Source organism: Nomascus leucogenys, chromosome 12 (assembly GCF_006542625.1).
Source record: "Nomascus leucogenys isolate Asia chromosome 12, Asia_NLE_v1, whole genome shotgun sequence".
Taxonomy (NCBI): Eukaryota; Metazoa; Chordata; class Mammalia; order Primates; family Hylobatidae; genus Nomascus; species Nomascus leucogenys.
Genome location: NC_044392.1, coordinates 51,252,455 through 51,277,482, shown reverse-complemented (window position 1 = coordinate 51,277,482; position 25,028 = coordinate 51,252,455). Strand labels below are relative to the sequence as shown.

At 38.9% G+C, this 25,028-nt stretch overlaps 2 protein-coding genes and 1 pseudogene across 3 annotated transcripts in view; 2 read left to right on the top strand and 1 right to left on the bottom strand.

Moving 5' to 3' along the window:
- OTUD7B (OTU deubiquitinase 7B) overlaps positions 1-17,063 on the bottom strand; it is a 132,311-nt gene extending 115,248 nt beyond the window's left edge. The window contains exon 1 of the mRNA XM_030824665.1: positions 17,015-17,063. The gene's annotated coding sequence lies outside the window, so the exon portion shown is untranslated. The remainder of the gene's footprint in view (positions 1-17,014) is intronic.
- On the top strand, positions 3,580-4,795 carry LOC100598067 (annotated as a pseudogene).
- A 305-nt stretch (positions 17,064-17,368) lies between the features above and the next one.
- VPS45 (vacuolar protein sorting 45 homolog) overlaps positions 17,369-25,028 on the top strand; it is an 82,800-nt gene continuing 75,140 nt past the window's right edge. Inside the window, exons 1-3 of one of the 2 annotated variants that reach the window (XM_030824671.1) lie at positions 17,369-18,005; positions 18,686-18,820; positions 22,566-22,626. In XM_030824671.1, the coding sequence (XP_030680531.1) occupies positions 17,913-18,005; positions 18,686-18,820; positions 22,566-22,626 (289 nt within the window). In that variant the 5' untranslated portion in view covers positions 17,369-17,912. The remainder of the gene's footprint in view (positions 18,006-18,685; positions 18,821-22,565; positions 22,627-25,028) is intronic. The other variant, XM_030824669.1, reaches the window with a different exon arrangement.

Below are 25,028 nucleotides of genomic sequence, written 5' to 3'. Positions count from 1 at the left end.
CTTTGAGTTGTGAGAAAAATGCACAGAAAGTACTTAGCACATGGCCTAACAGATATATATATTCATAGTGACAGATATACTACTGTCAATTGCAGTCAGACATGAATGGAAATCATAATCAGATTCTCACCTTTCAAACTTTAGATGTGACTTCATACTAATTCAACACATCTTCCAAGTCAGAACGCTTGTTGATTTGAATCCTACAGCAATTACTTTTATCTAGTCTTTAAGAAATGAAAAAATAATGTAACAGTAAACTCATGCAATGACTCAATAAATTTAAAGCCATAAACAGACTAAATCCAACACTAAACAAGCATTTTGCAATCTGTTTTGGCCAAAACAATGCATTTTCCCTCATTCACATAACAATTACTCAGTATGCCAGCTCCCAGTGTTACAGAGCCTGTTGGTGATTCAAGGGCGCCCTCTGCCTGAGTGCTGAAAAAATCCAAACCCAAATTTAAAACTATGTAAAAACATGCTTTCTCAAGTAAATTCTTAATAAACCGTTCTATGAAATTGATCCTGTCTTTAATCACTGCTGGCAGATAGTCCTTAAAAAAAAAAAAAAGAAAAGAAAGAAAAAAACGGCTGGGTGCGGTGGCTCACGCCTGTAATTCCAGCACTTTGGGAGGCCGAGGCGGGTGGATCACCTGAAGTTAGGAATTCAAGACCAATCTGGCTAACATGGTGAAACCCTGTCTCTACTAAACATACAAAAACTAACTGGGCGTGGTGGCAGGAGCCTGTAATCCCAGGTACTTGAGTGGCTGAGGCAAGAGAATCGCTTGAACCCAGGAAGCAGAGGTTGTAGTGAACTGAGATTGGGCCATTGCACTCCAGCCTGGGCAACAAGAGCTAGACTTCACCTCAAAAAAAAAAAAACCACCAACAAATGTCATGTCATTTGTTACAAGAGCACAAGAAAGTCATGTCTACATCTCTGTAATTTACCTGGAAATTTGGAAATTCCATGATATTTTTCTCAAAATTTATTCCATATTATTCAATGAAATTATTGACATGAGTCACCTAGATAAGTTTATTGCTTTTTTTTTTGTTCTGTCCATGTAAAACTCTGTACTTTATTTAACATGTCATTGTAGCGGTTTGCTCAGTAGTAAGTATCACCAACATTAAATATTTATTGGGTATCTTCTGTATGTGGTACACAATACTAGGTGAAAAGGATGGAAAAAACCATTCTCTATCCTTAAAGAAATAACAATCTAGTTTCTAAAACAAGACATATAAAAAGGATGTGTACAAAAATATATAGTGAAATGCCCACTAAAAAGTATGTTTCTTTCCATCTGCTTCCACTTTAAGGAAGTTATTCAACTTCTATGAACCTCAGTTTATCTGGAATATAAAAATAATATCCACCTTAAAGGAAAGTTGCAAAGGTTAATTCAGATATCTGTAAAGGTCTCAGCACATAGTAAAAACTTAATGAAAGGTGGTTGTTATTATTTACTACTATTAAGAGAATAATCTTAAATAATAGTGTCCTACATTAAAGACATTTTACTTGCTTCAAATGGAAAGATATGTAAATAAAAAGTTTATGATTTACTTTTACAATATTAAACATCCTTTCTAGTTAAGAAAAACAGTGATCTTGATTAAATGCTTGACATATCAAGAATGAGCCATTTCTAAAAGAATTATTTCAATATAAAAATATTATGCTCTCTTCATGTTAAAAACTCTCAATAAACTATGCATTAAAGGAACATACCTCAAAATAATGAGTCATCTATGACAAACCCACAGCCAATATCATACTGAATGGGCAAAAGCTGGAAGCATTCCCCTTGAAAACTGGCACAAGACAAGGATGCCCTCTCTCACCACTCCTATTCAACATAGTATTGGAAGTCCTGGCCAGAGCAATAAGGCAAGAGAAAGAAATAAAAGGTATCTGAATAGGAAGAGAGGAAGCCAAACTATTTCTGTTTGCAGACGACATGATTCCATATTTAGAAAACCCCATAGTCTTGGCTCAAAACCTTCTTCAGCTGATAAACAACTTCAGCAAAGTCGCAGGATGTAAAATAAATGTACAAAAAACGCTAGCACTCCTATACACCAACAGTCAAGCTGAGAGCCAAATCAGAAAGGCACTCTCATTCACAATTGTCACCAAAAAAATAAAATACCTAGCAATACAGCTAACCAGGGAGGTGAAAGATCTCTACAATGAGAATTACAAAATACTGTGCAAAGAAATCAGAGAAGCCACAAACAAATGGAAAAACATCCCATGCTCATGGATAGGAAGAACCAATATCATTAAAATGGTCATATTGCCCAAAGCAATTTATAGATTAAATGTTATTCCTATCAAACTACCAATAACATTCTTCACAGAATTAGGAAAAACTATTTTAAAATTCATATGGAACTAAAAAAGGGCCGAAATAGCCAAGGCAAAAAGAACAAAGCTGGAGGCATCACATTACCTGACTTCAAACTATACTACACGGCTACAGAGGCCAAAACAGCATGGTACTGGTAAAAACAAACAAACAAACAAACAGGCACATAGACCAATGGAACAGAATGGAGAGTCCAGGAATAAGGCCACACACCTATGACCATCTGATCTTCAACAAAGCTGACAAAAACAAGCAATAGAGAAAAGACTCCCTAGTCAATACGTGGTACTGGGATAACTGGCTAACCACATGCAGAAGATTGAAACTGGACTCCTTCTTTACACCATATACAAAAATCAACTCAAGATGGAATAAATACTTAAATATAAAACCCAAAACTATAAAAACCCTGGAAGACAACCTAGGCAATACTATCCTGGACTTAGGAACAGGTAAAGATTTCATGACAAAGACGCTAAAAGCAATCGCAAAAAAATTGACAAATGGGATCTAATTAAACTTGAGAGCTTTTGCACAGCAAAATAAACTATCAACAGAATAAACAGACAATCTACAGAATGGGAGAAAATATTTGCAAACTATGCATCTGACAAAGGTCTCATATCCAGCATCTATAGGGAACTTAAACGAATTTACAAGAGAAAAACAAACTACCCCATTAAAAAGTGGGCAAAGGACATGAACACTTTCCTTTTCCTTTTTTTTTTATCTTTTTTTTTTTTTTTGAGACTGAGTTTCCCTCTTGTCACCCAGGCTGGAGTGCAGTGGCACACTCTTGGCTCACTGCAACCTCCACCTCCTGGGTTCAATCGATTCTCCTGCCTCAGCCTCCCACGTAGCCAAGATTACAGGCATGTGCCACCACGCCCGGCTAATTTTGTATTTTTAGTAGAGACGAGGTTTCTCCATGTTGGTCAGGCTGGTCTCAAACTCCCAACCTCAGGTGATTCACCCGCCTTGGCCTTCCAAAGTGCTAGGATTACAGGCATGAGCCACCACGCCCGGCTGAACATTTTTCAAAAGAAGACATATATGCAGCCAACGGACATATGAAAAAAAGCTCAATATCACTGATCATTAGAGAAATGCAAATCAAAACCACAATGAGATACCATCTCACACCAGTCAGAATGGCCATGATTAAAAAGTCAGCTCTTTCCCATCTTACAAGATGGAGGGTGAATAAGTTGAGAAGCCAGATACTAAAGAAACCTGAAGCCAAGAAGGCTGATGCTGGTGGCAAGGTGAAAAAGGGTAACCTCAAGGCTAAGAAGCCCAAGAACGGGAAGCCCCATTGCAGTCAAAATCCTGTCATTGTCAGAGGGATTGGCAGATACTCTCCATCTGCTATGTATTCCAGAAAGGCCACGTGCAAGAAGAAGTACTCAGCTGTGAAATCCAAGGTTGAAAAGCAAAAGGAGAAGTTTCTTGCAACTATTACAAAACCAGTTGGTGGTGGCAAGAACGGTGGTACGCAGGTGGTTAAACTTTGCAAAACGCCTACATATTATCTTACTGAAGATGTGCTTTCAAAGCCGTTGAGCCAAGGAAAACAACCCTTCAGTTAGCACATGAGAAAACTGTGAGCCAAGATCACTCCCAAGACCATTCTGATCATCCTCACTGAACGCCACAGGGGCAAGAGGGTGATTTTCCTGAAGCAGCTGGCTAGTGGCTGGTTACTTGTGACTGGACCGCTGGTCCTCAATCGAGTTCCTCTACAAAGAACACACCAGAAATTTGTCATTGCCACCTCAACCAAAATTGATATCAGCAATGTAAAAATCCCGAAACATCTTACTGATACTTACTTCAAGAAGAAGCTGCAGGCCGGGCGTGGTGACTCATGCCTGTAATCCCAGCACTTTGGGAGGCCAGGCAAATCACTTGAGGTCAGGAGTTCAAGAGCAGCACGGCCAACATGGTGAAATCCTGTCTCTACTGAAAATACAAAAATTAGCCGGGTGTGGTGGCATGGGCCTGTAATCCCAGCTACTTGGGAGGCTGAGGCAGGAGAATTGCTTGAACTTAGGAGGCGGAGATTGCAGTGAGCCAAGAGCATGCCACTGCGCTTCAGCCTGGGTGACAAGAGGGAAACTCAGTCTCAAAAAAAAAAAAAAGACGCTGCAGAAGCCCAGACACCAGGAAGGTGACATCTTCCACATAGAAAGAGAACTACGAGATTACAGAGCAGCACAAGATTGATCAAAAAGCTGTGGACTCGCAGATTTTAACCAAAATCAAAGCTATTCCTCAGCTCCAGGGCTACCTCTGATCTGTGTTTGCCCCGACAAATGGAATAATTTATCCTCACAAATTGGTGTTCTAAATTTCCTTTTTTTATTTTTTTATTTTTTATTTTTTTTTTGAGACAGAGTCTTGCTCTGTCACCCAGGCTGGAGTGCAGTGGACTGATCTTGGCTCACTGCAAGCTCCACCCTCCAGGTTCACGTCATTCTCCTGCCTCAGCCTTCTGAGTAGCTGGGACTATAGGCGCCCACCACCACGCCTGGCTAATTTTTTGTATTTTTTAGTGAGACGGGGTTTCACCGTGTTAGTCAGGATAGTCTCGATCTCCTGACCTTGTGATCCACCAGCTTCGGTCTCCCAAAGTGCTGGGATTACAGGCGTGAGCCACTGCACCCAGCCTGGTGTTCTAAATTTCTTAAGAAGAATCTAATTAAATAACTGATAACAAAAAATAAAAGTGAAAAAAAACAGATGCTGATGAGGTTGCAGAGAAAAGGGGACACTTCTGCACTGTTGGTGGAGTGTAAATCAGTTCAACCATTGTGGAAAGCAGTATGGTGATTCCTCACAGAGCTAAAAGCAGAACTATCATTTGACCCAGCAATCCCATTATTGGATATATACCCAGAGGAATTCTACCCTAAAGACATGGGTACACGAATGTTCATTGCAGCACTGCGCACAATAGCAAAGACATGGAATCAATCTAAATGCCCATCAATGACAGATTGGATAAAGAAAATGTACGTATACACCATGGAATACTATGCAGCCATAAAAAAGAACAGGATCATGTCTTTTGCAGGTACATGGATGGAGCTGGAGGCTATTATCCTTAGCAAACTAATGCAGGAACAGAAAGCCAAATACTGCATGTTCTCACTTATAAGCAGAAGCTAAATGATGAGAACTAATGAACACAAAGAAGGAAACAACAGACACTGGGGCCTACTTGAGGGTGGAGGGTGGGAGAAGGGAGAGGAGCAGGAAAAATAACTATTGGGTACTAGGCTTAGTACCCAGGGGGCTAAATAATCTGTACAACAAACCCCTGTGACATGAATTTATCTATATAACAAACCTGCACAGGTACCCCCAAACCTAAAATAAAAGTTTAAATAAATAAATAAGAAAAAACTATTATACTCAAGACTCCTTAAATGAAATTTAAGGAGTTACAGGAATATGAATTTTCTAGTACTTACTTCATATGGCTTGCCTGTTCTCTTAAAACATCATCTAAGATGTTAAAAATAATTCAGTCACATTTATGGTCATCTACATATCTAACACCAAGAGCAGCCCAAAAACAGAATAATGATAATAAAAGGGATCTTAGGAATTAATCTAGCTTGATCTTTTTTAAGGAATAAAACTTATTCTGTATCTCCTTAATATTATAAGTTATTTTAAAATTCATCTCACGAATTGTAATAATTCTGGGAGGAGGCAAGCACATGATAAATATTTTTATATTCCATTTTTTGATGGGGAAACTTATAAACAGTAAAACTAAGCACAGTATAAAATACTTGTTATGAAAAATTAATTACAGCTAGGCTAAAGACTACTTGTATTATCTCAATTCTCACATCAATCTGAGGTAGGTGTTATTTTCTCCATTTACAAATGAGGAAACTGAGGCACAGAGAAGTTACATAACTTGCCAAGTTATGCAGCTAGTACACAGAGAATCAAATCCAGACTCACTGATTCCAGAGCCTACACTCTTAACCTCTATATTATATTTTTCCTAATACCTAAAAAGAACAATTTTCTTAAATATCCATGAGTCTATAACTGACACAAATAAATGACTGAATAAATAAATAAATGGGGGAAGACAGGACAGGTCTTTACAGAAAATTCCAATTAATACATACAGAAGGAATGAAGAAAATAATTACCGTTAGTTAAACACCAATTGTTACAGGCAAGAACCATCAATGGATTACAGCTAAAATTAGGAGGTGAAAGTATGATGAGAAACAGAATATTTTCATAGCTTCAACACATCTCTCCATATGACATATGTTAATTACAAGGAGAAAAATAGTAACTTTACAGTGGAGAAAGCCCGCAGACACCAGGTAAACCAAGTGATCAAAGTTAATATCACGAATGATAAGATATATCAACATTATGTATGCCATGATATTGAGAAGGCTACATCACGTTTTTGATATTTCTGCCAAAAATGCACAACCTCAATCTAATAATGAGAAAACATTAGATAAACCCATACTGAGGGATATTCTATGAAACAACTGACCAGTATGCTTAGAAAGTGTAATTTAGTTAATAGTATTTTACCAATCATAATTTCCTGGTTTTGGTGTTTGTACTGTGGTTATGTAAGAAGTTAATATTGAAGGAAGTTCGGTAAAGAGTATAAGGGAACTCTCTATTTTTGCAACTTTTCTGTAAGTTTTAAATTTCAAAATAAGAAGTTGAAAAAGTAACAATTTTCTTAAAATCTATAATTCAAACTTTATTAATTTATCTTCCTCTTTATTCTCAGAGAGGCCAAATTGGTAAGTTCTCCCATGAGTTGACCAGTGTCACTGGCAGAGGAGCTAAGAATAGTTCTCCATGGGTCAACTGTCTTCTCCATATACTACATGCTTCTATAAGGAGATTGGATGATGACAATACACCATAATCTTGTATCTGTAAGTAGTAAGAACAACTATTTTAAAATGAAAGGATTCAGTCTTTTCTCTTAGAAGTGTTCATTACTTTTTTGGTTTTTTTTTTGTTTGTTTTTTTTTTGAGACAGAGTCTTGCTCTTGCCCAGGCTGGAGTGCAGTGGCGCAATCTCTGCTCACTGCAAGCTCTGCCTCCTGGGTTCACACCATTCTCCTGCCTCAGCCTCCTGAGTAGCTGGGACTACAGGTGCCCGCCACCACGCCCGGCTAATTTTTTTGTATTTTTAGTAGAGACAGGGTTTCACTGTGTTAGCCAGGATGGTCTCGATCTCCTGACCTCGTGATCCGCCCGCCTTGGCCTCCCAAAGTGCTGGGATTACAGGCGTGAGCCACTGCGCCCGGCCAGAAGTGTTCATTAGTTTTTAATCATGAAATAAAATTATTGCCCATGATTCTGAAGTTCTGTGTCTTAATACTCTAAGACATTATATACAGTGAAACAGCATTCTGTAAGGATTTGTCCAATAAAGTACTTTTCATTATCATAATGTTTTAAACATGTAGACTCAGTAATCCTTACTCTAAGAATGTAGAGATATAACTGTGCTAAGGCAATAAGTATGAATAAACAGAAATGTATAGCTAGCTAACATCACAGCTTAACTCAAAAGGTCCCCAACCAAGCCTAAAACAGAAAAGTATGACAAGTGAAAGCACTGCCCAAATGCCCTTGGAGCATAATTATGAGCCCATTTTAAGGGGCAAATACTAATAGAATTGGATGAAGGATCGTGGGACAGAAGATTTAGGCGTAAAGAATAGTATTAAAGCTCAACAGGAAGAGAACAAAAACTACTCAATCTCCTTGTATTCGCTCAGCCCCCAATAATCTTGACCTTCTACTGCTTTGCTACTCAAAATGTGGTCCATGGAACGCCAGCACCAACATCATCCGGAGCTAGTTAAAAACACAGGATATAGGCTGGTGCCTTTAATCCCAGCACTTTGGGAGGCCAAGGCGGGGCCAATCACTTGAGTCCAGGAGTTCGAGATCAGCCTGGGCAACATGGAAAAATCCTGTCTCTACAAAAAAATACAAATAAATTAACTGGGCATGGTAGCACACCCCTGTAGTCCCAGCTACTCAGGAGGCTGAGGGAGGAGGGTCCCCTGAGACCAGGAGTTTGAGGTTGCAGTAAGCCGAGTCGTGATTGTACCACTGCACTCCAGCCTGGGTGACAGGCTGTTTATTTTTTGAGACTGGATGACCCTGTCTTGAAAAATAAAAATAAGTAAATAAATTAAATAAATAAAAATACATGATGTAATAAGACCTCATCCCAGATCCATTGACTAAAAAATCTTCATTTTAGCAAGATCCACGTGTGATGAATCCCCAGGAGATTTGTATATGCACATTAAAGTTTGATCAACATTTCCCAAACACATTGAGCTTTAAGGAAATAAACGATAAGATATGTCATACCACATTAATCTCCAAATTGGTGGTTTAAGTAGCTTGGTATTTCATTAGACAGCCTTTCAATCTCGCTTTAGAAAAGAAAAGCACAATAATATATGCAGTATAAAAGGTATTTTAGGTATTCTTTATGCTTATCTGTCAGTGTCTAGTTAGGAAAAAATATTTCTCTTACAATAAATTTCTTATTTTATAATTTTCTTACAAAATATACCAAATCTGTTTTTTAAAGTAAATAAATTATGTATTAGACATTTTTAAAGAATACTGACAAATTAAGGTACTAATGGAAATACATACTTTCTTACTTTCTTTTTTTTTTTTTTTTTTTTTTTTTGAGACGGAGTCTTACTCTTTTGGCCAGGCTGGAGTGCAGTGGTGTGATCTTGGCTCACTGCAACCTCTGCCGCCCAGGTTCAAGCGATTCTCCTGCCTCAGCCTCCTGAGTAGCTGGGATTACAGGCGCCTGCCACCACACCTGGCTAATTTTTGTAGTTTTTAGTAGAGACAGGGTTTCACCATCTTGGCCACGCTGGTCTTGAACTCCTGACCTCATAATCCACCCATCTCTGCCTCCCAAAGTGCTGGGATTACAGGCATGAGCCACCGCACCTTGCCACTTTTCTTTCTTTTTCTTTTCCTTTCTTTCTTTCTTTTTTTTTTTTTTGAGACAGAATTTCACTCTTGTTGCCCAGGCTGGAATGCAATGGCACAATCTCGGCTCACCGCATCCTCCTCCTCCCAGGTTCAAGCGATTCTCCTGCCTCAGCCTCCCGAGTAGCTGGGATTACAGGCATGCACGACCACACCCGGCTAATTTTGTATTTTTAGTAGAGACGAGGTTTTTCCATGTTGGTCAGGCTGGGTCTTAAACTCCCAACCTCAGGTGATCTGCCCGCCTCAGCCTCCTAAAGTGTTGGGATTACAGGCATGAGCCACCGTCATATTCTTTCTTTAATGCCCAGTCTAGGTAGGGAAGATAAACATCTACTAGTATGTTCATTAAAATAAACATAAAACTCGGCTACTCTGGGCACACTGCCTATGGAGCAGCCTTGCTCTTCAAAGAGAGGGAAAAAAAAAAAGAAAAATTATTTAAAATTTTTTTAAAAACATAAACATAAAAATAACAATGTAAACACAAAATATTCAGCTAAAAGTTGGAAGGGTTCAGACCAATATGAATTACATGATCTATTACATCTGTTTGCCATTGCAAACAAAAAAAACCCAGCAGTCTTTTTGATTTAGAATATTTTTAGTCATCTCAACCATTTCATGAAATAGAAGATAGCTTAAAAGACAAAAAAAATCAAGGATAGAAGGAGGGCCATATGTTCTTATTTAATATTGGCATATAAAAGAGAAAATACAAGTAATATTAGTGTGACTCCTTCAGTGAGATTTCAATACCTCATCTCACATATTTTTAGGCTATTAGGTGACATCTATGGCTGAAGGATTTATTCACCAGTTAGCATCTGTTAGGTGATGAACTGTGTCCCCCCCAAAATTCCTGTGTTGAAGTCCTGACCTTCATTATCTCCGTATGGGATTGCATTTGGAGAAAGGGTCTTTAAAGAGGTAATTAAGGTTAAACGAGGTCATTAGGGTGGGCCCTAATATGATTGGTGTCCTTATGAGAAGAGATTAGGACACAGACACTACATAGAGACCATGTGAAGACACAGGAGAAGACAGTCATCTACGAGAGGCCTCAGAAGAAACCAACCTTTGACACTTGACCTTAGACATCTAGCCACCAGAACTATTAAGAAAATACGTTTCTATTGTTTAAGCTACTGAGTCTGGGGGTACTTTGTTATTGCAGCCCTCTCAAACTTATATAGCATCTGACATAGAAGATATGCAATAGGTATTTACTGAAGGGACGAAGGTTACAGTTTATCCAGCAATTAATTCTGCCCAAAGCTGAGGCCGAAGGTTGACTTTCCACCAGTAAAGTCAGATTAAATATTTATTATGCAGTAAGACAGGCAAAAAGCTATTATTAAATATGAGGAATATCCACATACCCTCTACCCATCTTAAGAAATGAAGCATCAGCATTATAGTTGAAGCACCTGTGCTCTGGTTCCCAGTGGCATCGCTCTTGCTCCCATGCTAGAAATAACCACTAATTGAATTTGGTTATCATTCTCGTGTAGGATTTCTTTTTTCTTCTTTCTTTTCTTTTCTTTTCTTTTTTTCTGAGACAGGGTCTTGCTGTCCCCCAGACTGGAGTGCAGTGGAATGATCATGGATCACTGCAGCCTCAAGCTCATCGCACCCGGCTGATTAAAACAAAAAACAAAAAAAATTTTTTTTTTTTTTAATTTGTAGAGATGGTGTCTCCCTGTGTTGTCCTGGCTGGTCTCAAACTTCTGGCCTCCAGCAATCCTCTTGCCTTGGCCCGCAAAGTGCTGGGATTATAGGCGTAAGCCACTGTGCCCAGCCACATGTAGCATTTCTTCATACACCTATCTATAGGTTTGTAGCCCTAAACAATATACTATTATTTTTTGCATGTTTTCAAATGTTATATAAATAATATCATACTCTACAAGGACTATGTATATTGTTTCTATATCCCTACCATCTTTTTCAGAGTCAACCATATGGATGCCCTTAACTCTGGTTTGTCTTAACTGCTAAATATGAATATAGTATTTTGTTATAAAATCATACCATGATTTATTTATTTATTCTTCTGTTGATGGACATTTAGGTTGTTTTCAACTTTTTTGCTATTATCAGCAATACTGTTAAGAACATTCTCATACGTGTCTCACATATATGTGAGAGTTCTCTAGGGCAATGATTTCCAATTCCTTTCATGACCGCACATAGGAAATCTTGGAAAAGCATATAGGTAAAAAAAGGAGGCTGTTCATAGCCAGCAGTGACCTACCCAGGGGCTCTGGCTGCCCCAAGACCTGCTTGGCTACTCCTAGCCTAATAACAAGTGTGGGGACAAGAGTGACTTTATTTTAAATGCTGATCTGCCACATAACTTCTGACTAACCCCGAGTCTGGGAATGCCTCCAGAATGTCTAAATGATGTATTAGTCTTTATGTAAGAACTTTTTTCACCGTAAGTTTCCTCCTAAACCACACTTGATGCTATTGCAGAAATCATAGGCTGTGACGCCCACAGCCACCTACATACTCCTTCCAGGTCACATATACTTTCCCTAAGATATAAGCCCTGGGTCTGGGAGGTTTCGATGCAGAGATCTACCTGACATGCAGCTGCCCAAGACCATATTTCTGTCTGTACATTCCCCTAATAAATCACTCAAAACTGACAAACTGGGTTTGTCTGCCTCCTTCTTTGCCTTCTCAGCTCCTTCAGCATTTGGGGGCCACTTTGCACATATGGCCCTTTCACCGAACAAAGAAAGGAAGCTTCTTCGGGAGTTTCCATGGAAGCAAGAGGGATATATACCAAGGGGAAGAATTTTTTAGTACAGGAGTATGTATAGTATATCTTTAGCTTTTTAATGTCCACATTGCTCTCCAAAATGTTATACCAATTTTTACACTTCTACTAGCAACATATGAAGTGTTGTTCTACATTTTCACCAACACTTGGTATTATCAGACATTTTAATTTTTGGATATGAAATGGTAATTCTATTGTGACTTTAATTTGCATTTTTTAGATTACCATTGAGCATCTCTTCGCATGTTTACTAGTCATTTATTTCATTTTCAGTGAATTCCCTTTTCTAATCTTTTGCCCAAGAAATTATGTCTTACTCTGAGCAACTGTTCTTTTCTACCTGTGTTAGCTAGCAATCTCTCTTAAACAAAAGCACATTCTATTTTATATATCAGAGCAACTTACAAAACTATCATAGTGCACAGTCTACATTTTGAAAGCTGCTAATCTATACAATGGTCTAGAACTGATTAAAAAGTGAAGGGGGGAAACCTGACATACATTTGTTTGCTTTTTCTTTTTCTTTTTTCTTTTTTTTTTTTTTGAGACGGAGTTTCACTCTTGTTGCCCAGGCTGGACTGCAATGGCACATGATCTCGGCTCACTGCAACCTCCACCTCCCGGGTTTAAGCGATTCTCCTGCCTCAGCCTCCTGAGTACCTGAGATTACAGGCATGCACCACCACGCCCAGCTAATTGTGTATTTTTAGTAGAATCGGAGCTTCACCATGTTGATCAGGCTGGTCTCAAACTCCTGACCTCAAGCGACCCGTCTCCGCCTCCCAAAATGCTGGGATTACAGGCATGACCCACTGAGGCTGGCCCTGACTTATATTTATAACAAGCTCAAATCACCAAAAATTTCACTCAGACTAGATCATTTCATCCTTGGGAATGCAAAGATCTTATTTAACTAAATTTTCAGTTACTCAGGTCTCTGGGTATATTACCTGTAGTTTCTGCAGATAGCAATGGTTCTAGGCCAGGCATGGTGGCTCATGCCTATTATCCCAGCACTTTGGGAGGCCAAGGCAGGCAGATCACTTGAGGCCAGGAGTTCGAGACCAGCCTGGCCAACATGGTGAAACCCTGTCTGTACTAAAAATACAAAAATTAGCCGGTTTGGTGGCGGGCGCCTGTAGTGCCAGTTATTGAGAAGGCTGGGTCATGATAATCACTGGAACCCAGAGGCAGAGGTTGCAGTGAACCGAGATGGCACCATTGCACTCCAGCCTGGGTGACAGAGCAAGACCCTGTCTCAAAGAACAAAAAAGAAATGTTTCTTGCTGTGGAGTGGTCACCATACAGAAATCCAGTTTCTTTGGCCATCTCAAAATGTTGCAAATGGTGAACTTATTTGTAATCAAAAGTATGAATTCAGGATCATTATTTTAAAGGAGTCTGCACAGGATTTGATAGCTGGTTGGTAGTCATGCTACAAGCCAACTCAGCTATAATATTCTCACTGTGGCTATTATCAATTTACCTACTCAGAAAGGTAGAATCACTGAAATTATTGAATGTGCAGACAGAACTGTTCATGCAGATAATTTTTACTCAATGATTTAAAGCTATTAAATGCTTTTGCTACCATAAAGCTCAGCACATCACAGTTGGTGAACTGTGATGAAAATTTAACAAATTCTGTTTGATTTGAGGCTGCGTAGACACTAAGCCTCTGAAATCACTTGAAGCATATTTTTCCTAAGTTTTTTCTTCATAAAAATTGCATGTTTTACAAATTATGATGGAGCAGGTCAAATCTTCCCATTAGTATTTCTATTATTGTATAGTAATACAAGATCAAGTGTTAATGGAAATTATATTTAGAAGCTATGGATGACATTTTCTGAAATTGATTCTATGTTTAAATTTTCTTGTCAATGGGAAATACATATAACCATAAGTGGGAAATACATATAACCATAAGTGAAAAATAAGCTAAAACACATGTTTATCTTTTGATTTCTAATAATCAAAGCTGATATTTATTGAGCATTTACTATGCACCAGGCACTGTGTAAAATACTTTTTTGCACATTATTTCATTTAATTCTCACAAATTCATGAGGTAGGTTATGTTATTACCATTTATCTGATGAGGAAATGGTTAAGAGAGGTTAAGAACACTGCACAAATACTAGTTGTATGACACAAGCAATCCTTTCTTTCTCTTTCTTCTTTTCTCTCTTCTCTTCTCTTTTCTTTTCTTTCTGGCAGAGTCTCACTCTGTTGCCTGGAGTGCAGTGGCATGAACATGGCTCACTGCAGCCTCGACTTCCAGGGCTCAAGCAATCCTACCGCACGCTTTTCAAGTAGCTGGGACCACAGATGCACCCACTACTCCTAGCTAATTTTTAAATTTGGGGTAGAGACAAGGTTTAGCTATGTTGCCCAGGTTGGTCTCAAACTCCTGGGCTCAAGCAATCCTCCTGCCTTAGCCTCCCAAAGTGCTAGGATTACAGGCATGAACCACTGTGCCTGGCCAATACTGCCATTCTTTATGCAAATATTTTTTTCAATTGTTATCAAGTAGGAAATCTAATTAACTTCAGTTTCATTGAATTTCATCTTTACTTCCTTCCTATCCATGGCTTATGAGAGAAGTGTTAACATGAAGCAATAAGGATTATGGTAAATAGAGAATTAATAATCGAAAATAACTAAGAGTTGGCCATATTGTTGTTATAATTATACTGAAGCTTATTTGCATATTCTTTGTTTTGTGTTGAAGCCTTGAGCTCTGGTGGGGGAAAATCATGATTTTGATTAAACACAAAATGGACAGTTAAACCTCTAAATAGTATACACGGAGAAAGCTGAAGTACATTTAATTATTTAGATAATCATTCCTGATTATTTAACTTACATATTTACAAGCCTAAATAAAATGTACAAATGTAAATAGTGCTTTTTTTTTTGGAGACAGGTCTCACTCTGTCACCCAGGCTGCAGTGCAGTGGCACACTGTAACCTCAACCTCCTGGGCTCAGGTGATCCTCCTATCTCAGCCTCCCAAGTAGCTGGGACTGGAGGCGCTGGCCACCATGCTCAACTAATTTTTTGTATTTTTTTGTACAGACAGGGTTTCATCATATTGCCTAGGCTGGTCTTGAACTTCTAGACTCAAACGATTGGCCTCGCCTTGGCCTTCCAAAGTGTTGGGATTACAGGAGTGAGCCACCTGCCTGACCAATACTGCATTTTTTGACTTCCTGTTTTCTATCCTTAAAGCACTGATTTCTTGCACCCAGTGAAAACAAATTTTTCAAGTTGAAGATTTTAAGTTAATGTAGTCATTCATATTTGAAGGATGTCATGATTTATTTTTTAAATTTAATGTCTTTATTATTGAAAATATTTCTTGTTATTATAGTTTATTTATACCCTAAATTAAAAATAAGTAGTCACTTCATATTCTGGATTTTCTGTCACTTGCCCACAACAAAACAAGTAACTCTGGGTTTATACTGGATGAGTCACAAAGCAAGAGCTTGGATTTTATCATTGGTTTCAGTTCTATTTTTAGAGGTATGGGGATACAAAAAGAAGTTCTTAATTTGGAGACATTTAAAATGGCTTGTGTGGTTTTCTTCAGGAAGGAAGCATGCTGTCTAACTTCAGGACCATCACAGCACCCTTTAAATATGTAATAATTATTTTGTTCAAAATGTTTATGTTCCGTATCTTATCACTCAATGTATAAAATATCACTGCCACTGACATCAATGAAATTGTATGCGAAGTGGAATGAGTTAGTAAGCTGTCAAGTAGGTATTTTCCTCCTCCCTCAAAAAGTTATGTGCCAAGTATAAATCATCAAAAGAATGCAGATTCTTTCCATCTATTGCTTACAGACTGACTATTGTTTAAAAAGGCACGAATTTCATAGACAAGTCTTTATCTCCTTCTTTCTTAAAAAAGCACAGAAAATGGGGAAAAAATCTTCTATAATGCAATCTAAATTATAGGTAAGAAAAATAAAAACCAAGTGACATGGGAGATTGGCAGTGAATTTTCAAATATCAGTAATTTACAGGATTTACAGGATTTTCATTAGCGTTGTTTCCATGTTTTCTGTAAGATATGAACATTTAAATTGTTATCATGGAATGTTCATATAACATTTCTTTTATCCATTTAAAGATTCACATTTTCACTTTAATATATAACTTAAGACTTTTCTTTCAAAACACATCTAAAAATTAGTAAAATGCCTAAAGGGAAGCTTTATTTACTTGGTAGAAAAGCTGAAAAAAAAAAAAAACATATTCTTCACAATTTCAGAGGTGACAAAAATCTCTTATATTTCAGTAGTTTCTGATCTCCCTTAAGGGATTTGAAAATTATATATAATGTTGCATAATCTTAAGCTAATTAATGTTAAAGTGCTATTGGTTTATTTTAATTGTGTACTTCTTACCATATAATATAAGAATTTGTTTGGTAATCCTGAATCTATTGACCTCACAAACACTGGTCATTATTTTGGTGGAAATATTCATAAGCATTTTTAGTTACTGATTTCTAACAGTTGTTTCTTATTATCTTCCTGATTTTACAATTCCCCAAAGTAAAGGTGCGAAAAACAAACATCTACCCTCCTTTTCGACAAATGCCATGATAGAGGGGAGACCTGTGTGGTGTAAACACAAATGCAGACATTTCGAAGTTGATGGTTTTAAGATTCAATAAAAACTTGAGAGTTTTGGCTTCAAATCCCCACGCTAGTTTTAGTTCTACCGGATACGTGTCCCCTACCCATTTCAAAGGACCCAGTCACCTCGGCTCTTGCCTGCAGTTTCAGCGTCCCGCCGGAGTTAGAGCTGGCAGAGTCCAGTTGCTCAGAGCGCCGAGGCGGGGGCGGGGCAGGGGGGACGCTTGCAGGTCCGGTGGTCCAGCGGGCTGCGAGCCCCCACGGCCGACCCTAGCTGCAGACCCTCCTGGAGAACCTCAGGCCTTTCCCCAGAAACATCCCTAAAAGGCGTTCCCTTTGTTCATTCATTCAACAAATATTTGTTCAATTTCATATGCCCCTCTGTCTTGGGAAAACCAATTCGGGCCCCTGCAGCCTCAACACGGGGCACTGTTCCCGCCTATTAATGACCCAATGAAGCCGGGAAGACGAATCTCGACCACTGTTTCGCAAATACCGCGTGTGATTTATTAAATGCCGTCTCTCCGAGTCCCAAGTGGCCAGGAGCATTATGCCACCTCCCTTGCCCTCATCTCTCACTGCCATGCAAGAAAGCGTTAATGGCAAATAGGGCACGTAGCCACGCTCCGTCGTTCCTGCTTCCAAGCAAACCTTGTGCCAGGTTCCTCATTTCGCGAGGCTCCACTCTCTTGGGTTTCGGGCTGCGGCTGGGCCTCCAGGCCCAAAGGGCAATAGGGGTCTGAGAGTCCCGGCCTCATGCATCTTCAGGCCGCAGGTGGGTGGAGAATAGCGCCCGCGCGTGGCAGCGGCCCAGGGCGTCTCAGCCGGATTTTTCCATCCTCGGGGTAGGCTTGGTCCCCTGTACACTCCAGCGGAACTACAACTCCCAGCACCGTGGCTGCCCGGACTCCCGGAAGCCGAAGCCCGGCTGGGAGGAAGCAGCTGAGACCCGGCCAACAAACGGGGTTAATTTAGCCAGAAAAGCGGGCGGGAAGGGCTGTAGGGTACTTGTCAATTCGCCGCCATGAACGTGGTTTTTGCTGTGAAGCAGTACATTTCCAAAATGATAGAGGACAGCGGGCCTGGTATGAAAGTACTTCTCATGGATAAAGAGACGGTGAGTTTGCTTTTGCTCAGCATTTGTGAAGGAACCCTCTCAACCTTACAACAGCTGGTCCCATTCCACTGTAGGACTTAGCATTTAATTAAAGATATGAAAATGAGGATCGGTTTGTGTGGAATTGAAAAGTTGTTTATATAAAGCTTGCCCGGTGGGTTTTCAGTCTAAATGGCTCCAGCCACTGCCCAGAGACTACTTCTACCCGGAACAATTTATTGGAATCAGAAATCCTTTTCTAAAAGTCTCCGCCAAGAAATCATTAGTATGTTAGAGCACTTGGAAGACTTTGGGATGGGCCTACTGTTCCCACTCAACATTGTGTTTTTAAAGTAAAGCTATTGGAGCTCAAGCTGAAATGACAGGTTATTTGTTGGCCACAGACCAGAAAACAAAACTCTTTAAGGTGATAGAAAAAAATATTTTTGGAAACTTATGGATTGTTCCTGTTCAAAGAGAGCATGTTTTTTGTTTTTAACCTTGAAGCTTCAGCTGAAAGGATAGAGCGTATTTTTCATTCTCGTATGTTACCTACCTGTTTGGATGTTCAGTAAATGTTATTACATATATTACTATTTAAGTTATCCAGCTAAGTATTAATGAAAAAAGAGGGTTAGATATGCTACTTGTTTTTATTATTCTAGACTAGCATACTTTTAGTTAATCCTTTGTTTTTACAGACTGGCATAGTGAGTATGGTCTACACACAATCGGAGATTCTACAGAAGGAAGTGTACCTCTTTGAACGCATTGATTCTCAAAATCGAGAGATCATGAAACACCTGAAGGCAATTTGTTTTCTTCGACCTACAAAGGTACTGCATAAACTGAGCTTCCATCTGCCCAGGCAGATGCAGAACACTCTGATCTGAAAGCATTAAGAAGGCAAAATAAATTTGTATTATCATAATTTGTGGCATCATAATTATCCTGGTTCATCAGTGTTATAACCTTCATTTTTCTTGTTTCGTTTCCATATTTCAGTTGACCCCTTACAGCCAGTTCTTCCTTCAAGATGTCTTTTAGGTTCACAGCCATTCCCATTGCCACTAATGAACTACTCTTAACAGAGACCCACATTACTTTATTCTTGGATTAACCTCCGTATCTCTCACATTGAACACCATCAACACTTATATACAGCTATGAGTGTCTTGAATCTTTACCACTTTATTCACATTTATGCTCAGGAACCTGTGGTGGCTTGATGTTACTTCCATGATTAAAATCTATATTTAGCCCAGCAATTAAAGCCCTACTTTGTTGGTTTGATCTGCCCATATGTATCCAGCCTTCCTATGTCCTAGGTCTGCTTCTCCTCTATAGCCAGCTAGGCTACTGTTGGAATGAGCAATTCTACATGCTCATTCCTGTTCCCTGTTTGTTTGTTTTTTCTTCCACTAATTAAAATTTCTTTAGCCGGGCGCGGTGGCTCATGCCTGTAATCCCAGCACTTTGGGAGGCCGAGGCGGGCGGATCACGAGGTCAGGAGATCGAGACCATCCTGGCTAACACGGTGAGACCCCGTCTCTACTAAAAATACAAAAAAAATTAGCCGGGCCTAGTGGCAGGCGCCTGTAGTCCCAGCTACTCGGGAGGCTGAGGCAGGAGAATGGCGTGAACCCGGCAGGCGGAGCTTGCAGTGAGCCAAGATAGCGCCATTGCACTCCAGCCTGGGCGACAGAGCGAGACTCCACCTCAAAAAAAAAAAAAAAAAAAAAAAAAAAATTCTTTGGCCATTTGTGACTTTTTGTCCATCACCTAACTCTAGCTTGAGTCTCTCCTTTAAAAAGCCTTTCCTATTTTAATATTATTTGTTACACTTTTTTTTTTTTTTTTTTTTTGAGATGGAGTCTCGCTCTGTCGCCCAGGCTGGAGTGCAGTGGCGCAATCTCGGCTCACTGCAAGCTCCGCCTCCCGGATTCACGCCATTCTCCGGCCTCAGCCTCCCGAGTAGCTGGGACTACAGGCGCCCGCCACCACGCCCGGCTAATTTTTTTGTATTTTTAGTAGAGACAGAGTTTCACTGTGTTAGCCAGGATGGTCTCAATCTCCTGACCTCATGATCCGCCTGCCTCGGCCTCCCAAAGTGCTGGGATTACAGGCGTGAGCCACCATGCCCAGCTGTTATACTTTCTTGATTCATATTCATGTTCTTCAACTCTAATGCATTTTATCATGCTTGTACATATGAACTTTCCAAAATGCAAATTTGATCATGACACTCCTGCCTGAAATCCTTGAATGACTTCTCATTGCTTTTCTGATAAGGGCGAAACTCCTTAATTGTAGCCTTCAAGGTGCAGCATGGTCTGGTTTCTACCATTTCTCCAGCCTCATTTTGAACCATTCCCCTTTTGCACTCTGCACCTTAGTCACCCTATATATATCAATCCGCTGTATTCCCCTTGTTCCCTCATGCCACAGGACATTTGCATAGTCTTCTTCCTCTGCCTGGAACTTCACTTCTTCAAGTAACCCTTCCCTGGTTTTGCTGACCAGGTCAAACCTGCCCCTTATATGCATTTACAACACCATCTTTATCTCCCTATTGCATGTCATGGTTTGAACTTTTATATGGTTTCTGTGATTACCAGCAGTAAGCTCCATGAAAACAGATACGATATGTTTTCTCACCCTATATTCCCAATTCCTGTCACACAGTGGACACTCAATAAACAGTTGCTGAATTAACGAACACATGCTGTGTTATAATAGTTTCCAATTATTTCATATTTGTAGCTCTTAATCATGAAATTTTGGTTCAAGAGATATGTTAGAGATCATCTAGTTCATTATTTCCTGATGTCTTTTATTAGAGAAACTCTTTCACTGCTATGTACTGTCTCTTGAACTCTTTTAAGAATCTTTCCTTTTGGCCGGGCGCAGTGGCTCATGCCTGTAATCCTAGCACTTTGGGAGGCAAAGGTGGGCGGATCACGAGGTCAGGAGATCGAGACCATCCTGGCCAACATGGTGAAACCCCATCTCTACTAAAAATACAAAAAACAACAACAACAACAACAAAAATTAGCCAGGCGTGGTGGCAGGCGCGGTGGCAGGCGCCTGCAGTCCCAGCTACTAGGGAGGCTGAGGCAGGAGAATCGCTTGAACCAGGGAGTCAGAGGTTGCAGTGAGCTGAGATCCGCCACTGTAGTCCAGCCTGGCGACAGAGCAAGTCTCTGTCTCAAAAAATAATAATAATAAAATTAAAATTTTTAAAAATTTTAAAAAATGAATCTTTCCTTTTTCTTTTTCCTCTTTTATATATTATCTTTTGTCTTTTCCACATTGTCTGAACTTTTAGGAATCTTTTAATTCACTTTGTTATTTTTGCCTGGCACATTACGAGGAAATAATTGAGGTTTAAAAGATTTATTATTTAAATTTTTTGCCTTAAGATTATATTATAAAGTTAATTTGGATGCATTTTTAAATCTAAATTACAATTTTTCAAACCTTTTCCCCATTAATAAGCAGTATACATTGCTTACATTTTTTTTAATTCTGTAAAGAAATGGGATTTTTAAAACAAATTAATATGTTTAGGGAACAATTTATATTGAAATTTAACCAGGTGTTATAGTATCAAAAATCAATAAAACCTGCATTATAATCTTATGTAATTGGAATCTTATATTTTGACCGTATAAAAATCAACTTTTTTGTTTTAAACTTTCATACTTTATTTTAAAATAATGTGATTATAGAAAATATCTTAGCCTGCTACTTGCAAATACTTCACAAACATTGTAGTTGTGCAGAGTCTTACATCCCAATAAATTAAAAGCCAAAGTGAATATAATTAACTATATTTTCTCTTGAATGTTAATTTTTAAAGGAATAGACACATTTGATGTTCTATATAGGAATTTTGATCAGGCCAGGCGCAGTGGTTCATGCCTGTAATCCTAACACTTTGGGAGGCCAAGCCGGGTGGATCAGTTGAGGTCAGGAGTTCGAGACCAGCCTGGCCAACATGGTGAAACCCCGTCTCCACTGCAATTACAAAAAATTAGCTGGGTGTGGTGGCGCAAACCTGTAATCCCAGCTACTTGGGAGGCTGAGACAGGAGAATTGCTTGAACCCAGGAGACGGAGGTTACAGTGAGCCAAGATTGTGCCATTGCACTCCAGCCAGGGCAACAGAGTGAGACTTCATCTCAAAAAAAAAATAAAAATAAATAAATGAATAAATAATTTTGAGCAAATGAATACAATTTATAGACAAGCAGCTTGATGTGAGTTTGCAGAATTATAATGAATTTTATGTTGTGCTTCAACATCTGTGTCCTTTATATTCTTTATCTTAATTTGGCCAAAATGCAGCTGATTAATATTTAATATTATACACATATTATTAAATAATATATGATTCCTGATCATTGTATTTAATTTATCTCTTTTGTCTCCAGCCCTTACCCACCAACATAAGCACACTTAACCTAGACTTCAACATGCAGTAGACGCAGTAAATAAACAAATCAATGGGTGAGTGCTTATTATTTTTTTCCTTAAGCAACTCTCCTCATATTTTGTTTGCTTGTTCTTCATTTTCTAGGAGAATGTGGATTATATGATTCAGGAGCTCCGAAGACCCAAATACACTATATATTTCATTTGTAAGTATGTTCACTTTTTCAAACACGTAATGACATCCCAGTTAGTGTGTTTCATTGAGCCCTTCGTATCATCAATAACTTCATTGAATCTGTCACTGTAAAAGTCTAGTTTATTTAATGTCCTTCCAAAGTATTAAAAATCTTTTGACCTGCCGGGTACGGTGGCTCACACCTGTAATCCCAGCACTTTGGGAGGCCAAGGTGGGCGGATCACTTGAGGTCAGGAGTTTGAGACCAGCCTGACCAACATGGTGAAACCCCATCTCTACTAAAAATACAAAATTAGCTGGGCATGGTGGCACATGCCTGTAATCCCAGCTACTTGGGAGGCTGAGGCAGGAGAATCGCTTGAACCGGAGAGGCGAAGATTACAGTGAGCCGAGATCACACCATTGCACTCCAGCCTGGGCAACGAGCGAAACTCCATCCCAAAAAAAAAAAAAAAAAATTCTTTTCACCAGTATTCTGTTTCAGAGGGCTAAATGTGATTTCCATTCATCTTTGATTGCTTAAATTAAAAATTTTACATTTTACTTTGCCTTTCAAGATGCTTTGTAAGTCAAAAGTTGTAAGTAGACAAATTTCACATCTCACTCCTGCCAAAAAAAAAAGTATATACTTATCCCTATTTTACACTTAAAATTTGAGGCATGGAAGCTGATTTATTTTTTGAAGTGGGAAGGTAATACTTGAGTTTGTTGGAAAAGCAGAAATTTACTTTACATACCAGATAAAAGCCTTTCACTTCTCTTTGTTACTATATTTAATGCATTGAAAGTATAAATCATCAGGTAGTGATCTCTTATGTGCACAACTTTCTTGGAGTGGGGATTATGTAGGGGAGGTCTGGAAATAAACTAGGTTTGTGTTTACTATACAATTTACATGGATTTTTTTGAACCGATACATTCAGCTGTAGAAGTTACATCCATTCTCCTCTAGATGTCATTATTTATCTTTATGTTAATAGTGTTAGTGTAGTCTATTTGGTAACATTTCCAAAACCAAGGACTAGATTTAACAGTAAGTAGGGCATTTGAGAAGTTTTAAAGCTTACTTAGAGGTATTAGAGTTTTAGGGTTTAGACTACAGTCTAAGACATACGTACTTTCTTTAGCGTATACTACTTAAATAGAATAATGATACAAAAGATTAACATTTGTGAAAAGACTATATATATATAAGAGCTCTCTCATATTTTATTTCATTCAGTTCTGTGTAGAATCGAAAAGTTATATAAAGCTTGTCCAGTGGGTTTTCAGTGCACGATGCCCTAAGAGGTAAAAATAGGCAATTTTATTAATCTGTGGCAAATTAATTTTTGTTTGTTTTTGTCTGTTTGTTTTTGGCTAATAGTCACAGGTTTCCTTTTTAAAATTAAACTTTCTATTTTGAAGTAATTGTAGATTCATGTGCAGTTTAGAAAATAATAATAATAATAATAATACAGAGATCCCAGATACCCTTTACCCAGCTTCCCCCTGTGTAGTATCTTACATGATGGTAGTACAATATCACAACCAAGATGTTAACACTGATACAGTCAGGATACAGAACATTTTCATCTCTATAAGGATCCCTTTTATTGCCCTTTTATTAGCTTATATGGACTTCTCTCCCACCCCAACCCCCTCATTAACCCTGGTAACCACTAATATTTTCTCCATTTTATATTGTCATTCGAAGAATATTCTATAAATGAAATCATACAGTATATAATCTTTTGGGACTGGCTTTTTTCACTCAGCATAATTCTCTGGAGAGTCATCCAGGCTGTTGTGTGTGTGTGTGTTTTTGTTTTTTTGTCTGAGAAGCAGTCTTGCTTTGTCACCCAGGTTGGAGTGCAGTGTCGCCATCTCAACTCACTGCAACCTCCACCTCCCGGGTTCAAGCGATTCTCCCACCTCAGCCTCCCAAGTAGCTAGGATTACAGGTGCACACCACCACGCCCAGCTAATTTTTGTATTTTTTTTAGTAGAGACAGGGTTTCACCATGTTGGTTGTCCAGGCTGGTCTCAAACTCCTGAACTTGGGTGATCCGCTCGCTTCAGCCTCCCAAAGTACTGGGATTACAGGCATGAGCCACCACACCTCACCTGTTGTGTGTATTAATAGTTCATTCCTCCTTTGAGCTGGAACTGCAAAAAAAAAGTTTTCTTAATTTAAAAATAGTTCATTTCTTTTTATTGCTGTGTACAGATTTTTATGTGAACATTAAGTCTTCATTCTCTGGGACAAATAACCCCCAGGAGTGCAACTGCTGAGTCATATGGTAATTGCATGTGTGATCTGCCCACCTTGGCCTCCCAAAGTGATGGGATTACAGGTGTGAGCCACTGCACTGAACTTTTAAGACATACAAAAGTAGAATAGTATCATAAGTTCCAATGTACCTATCAGCT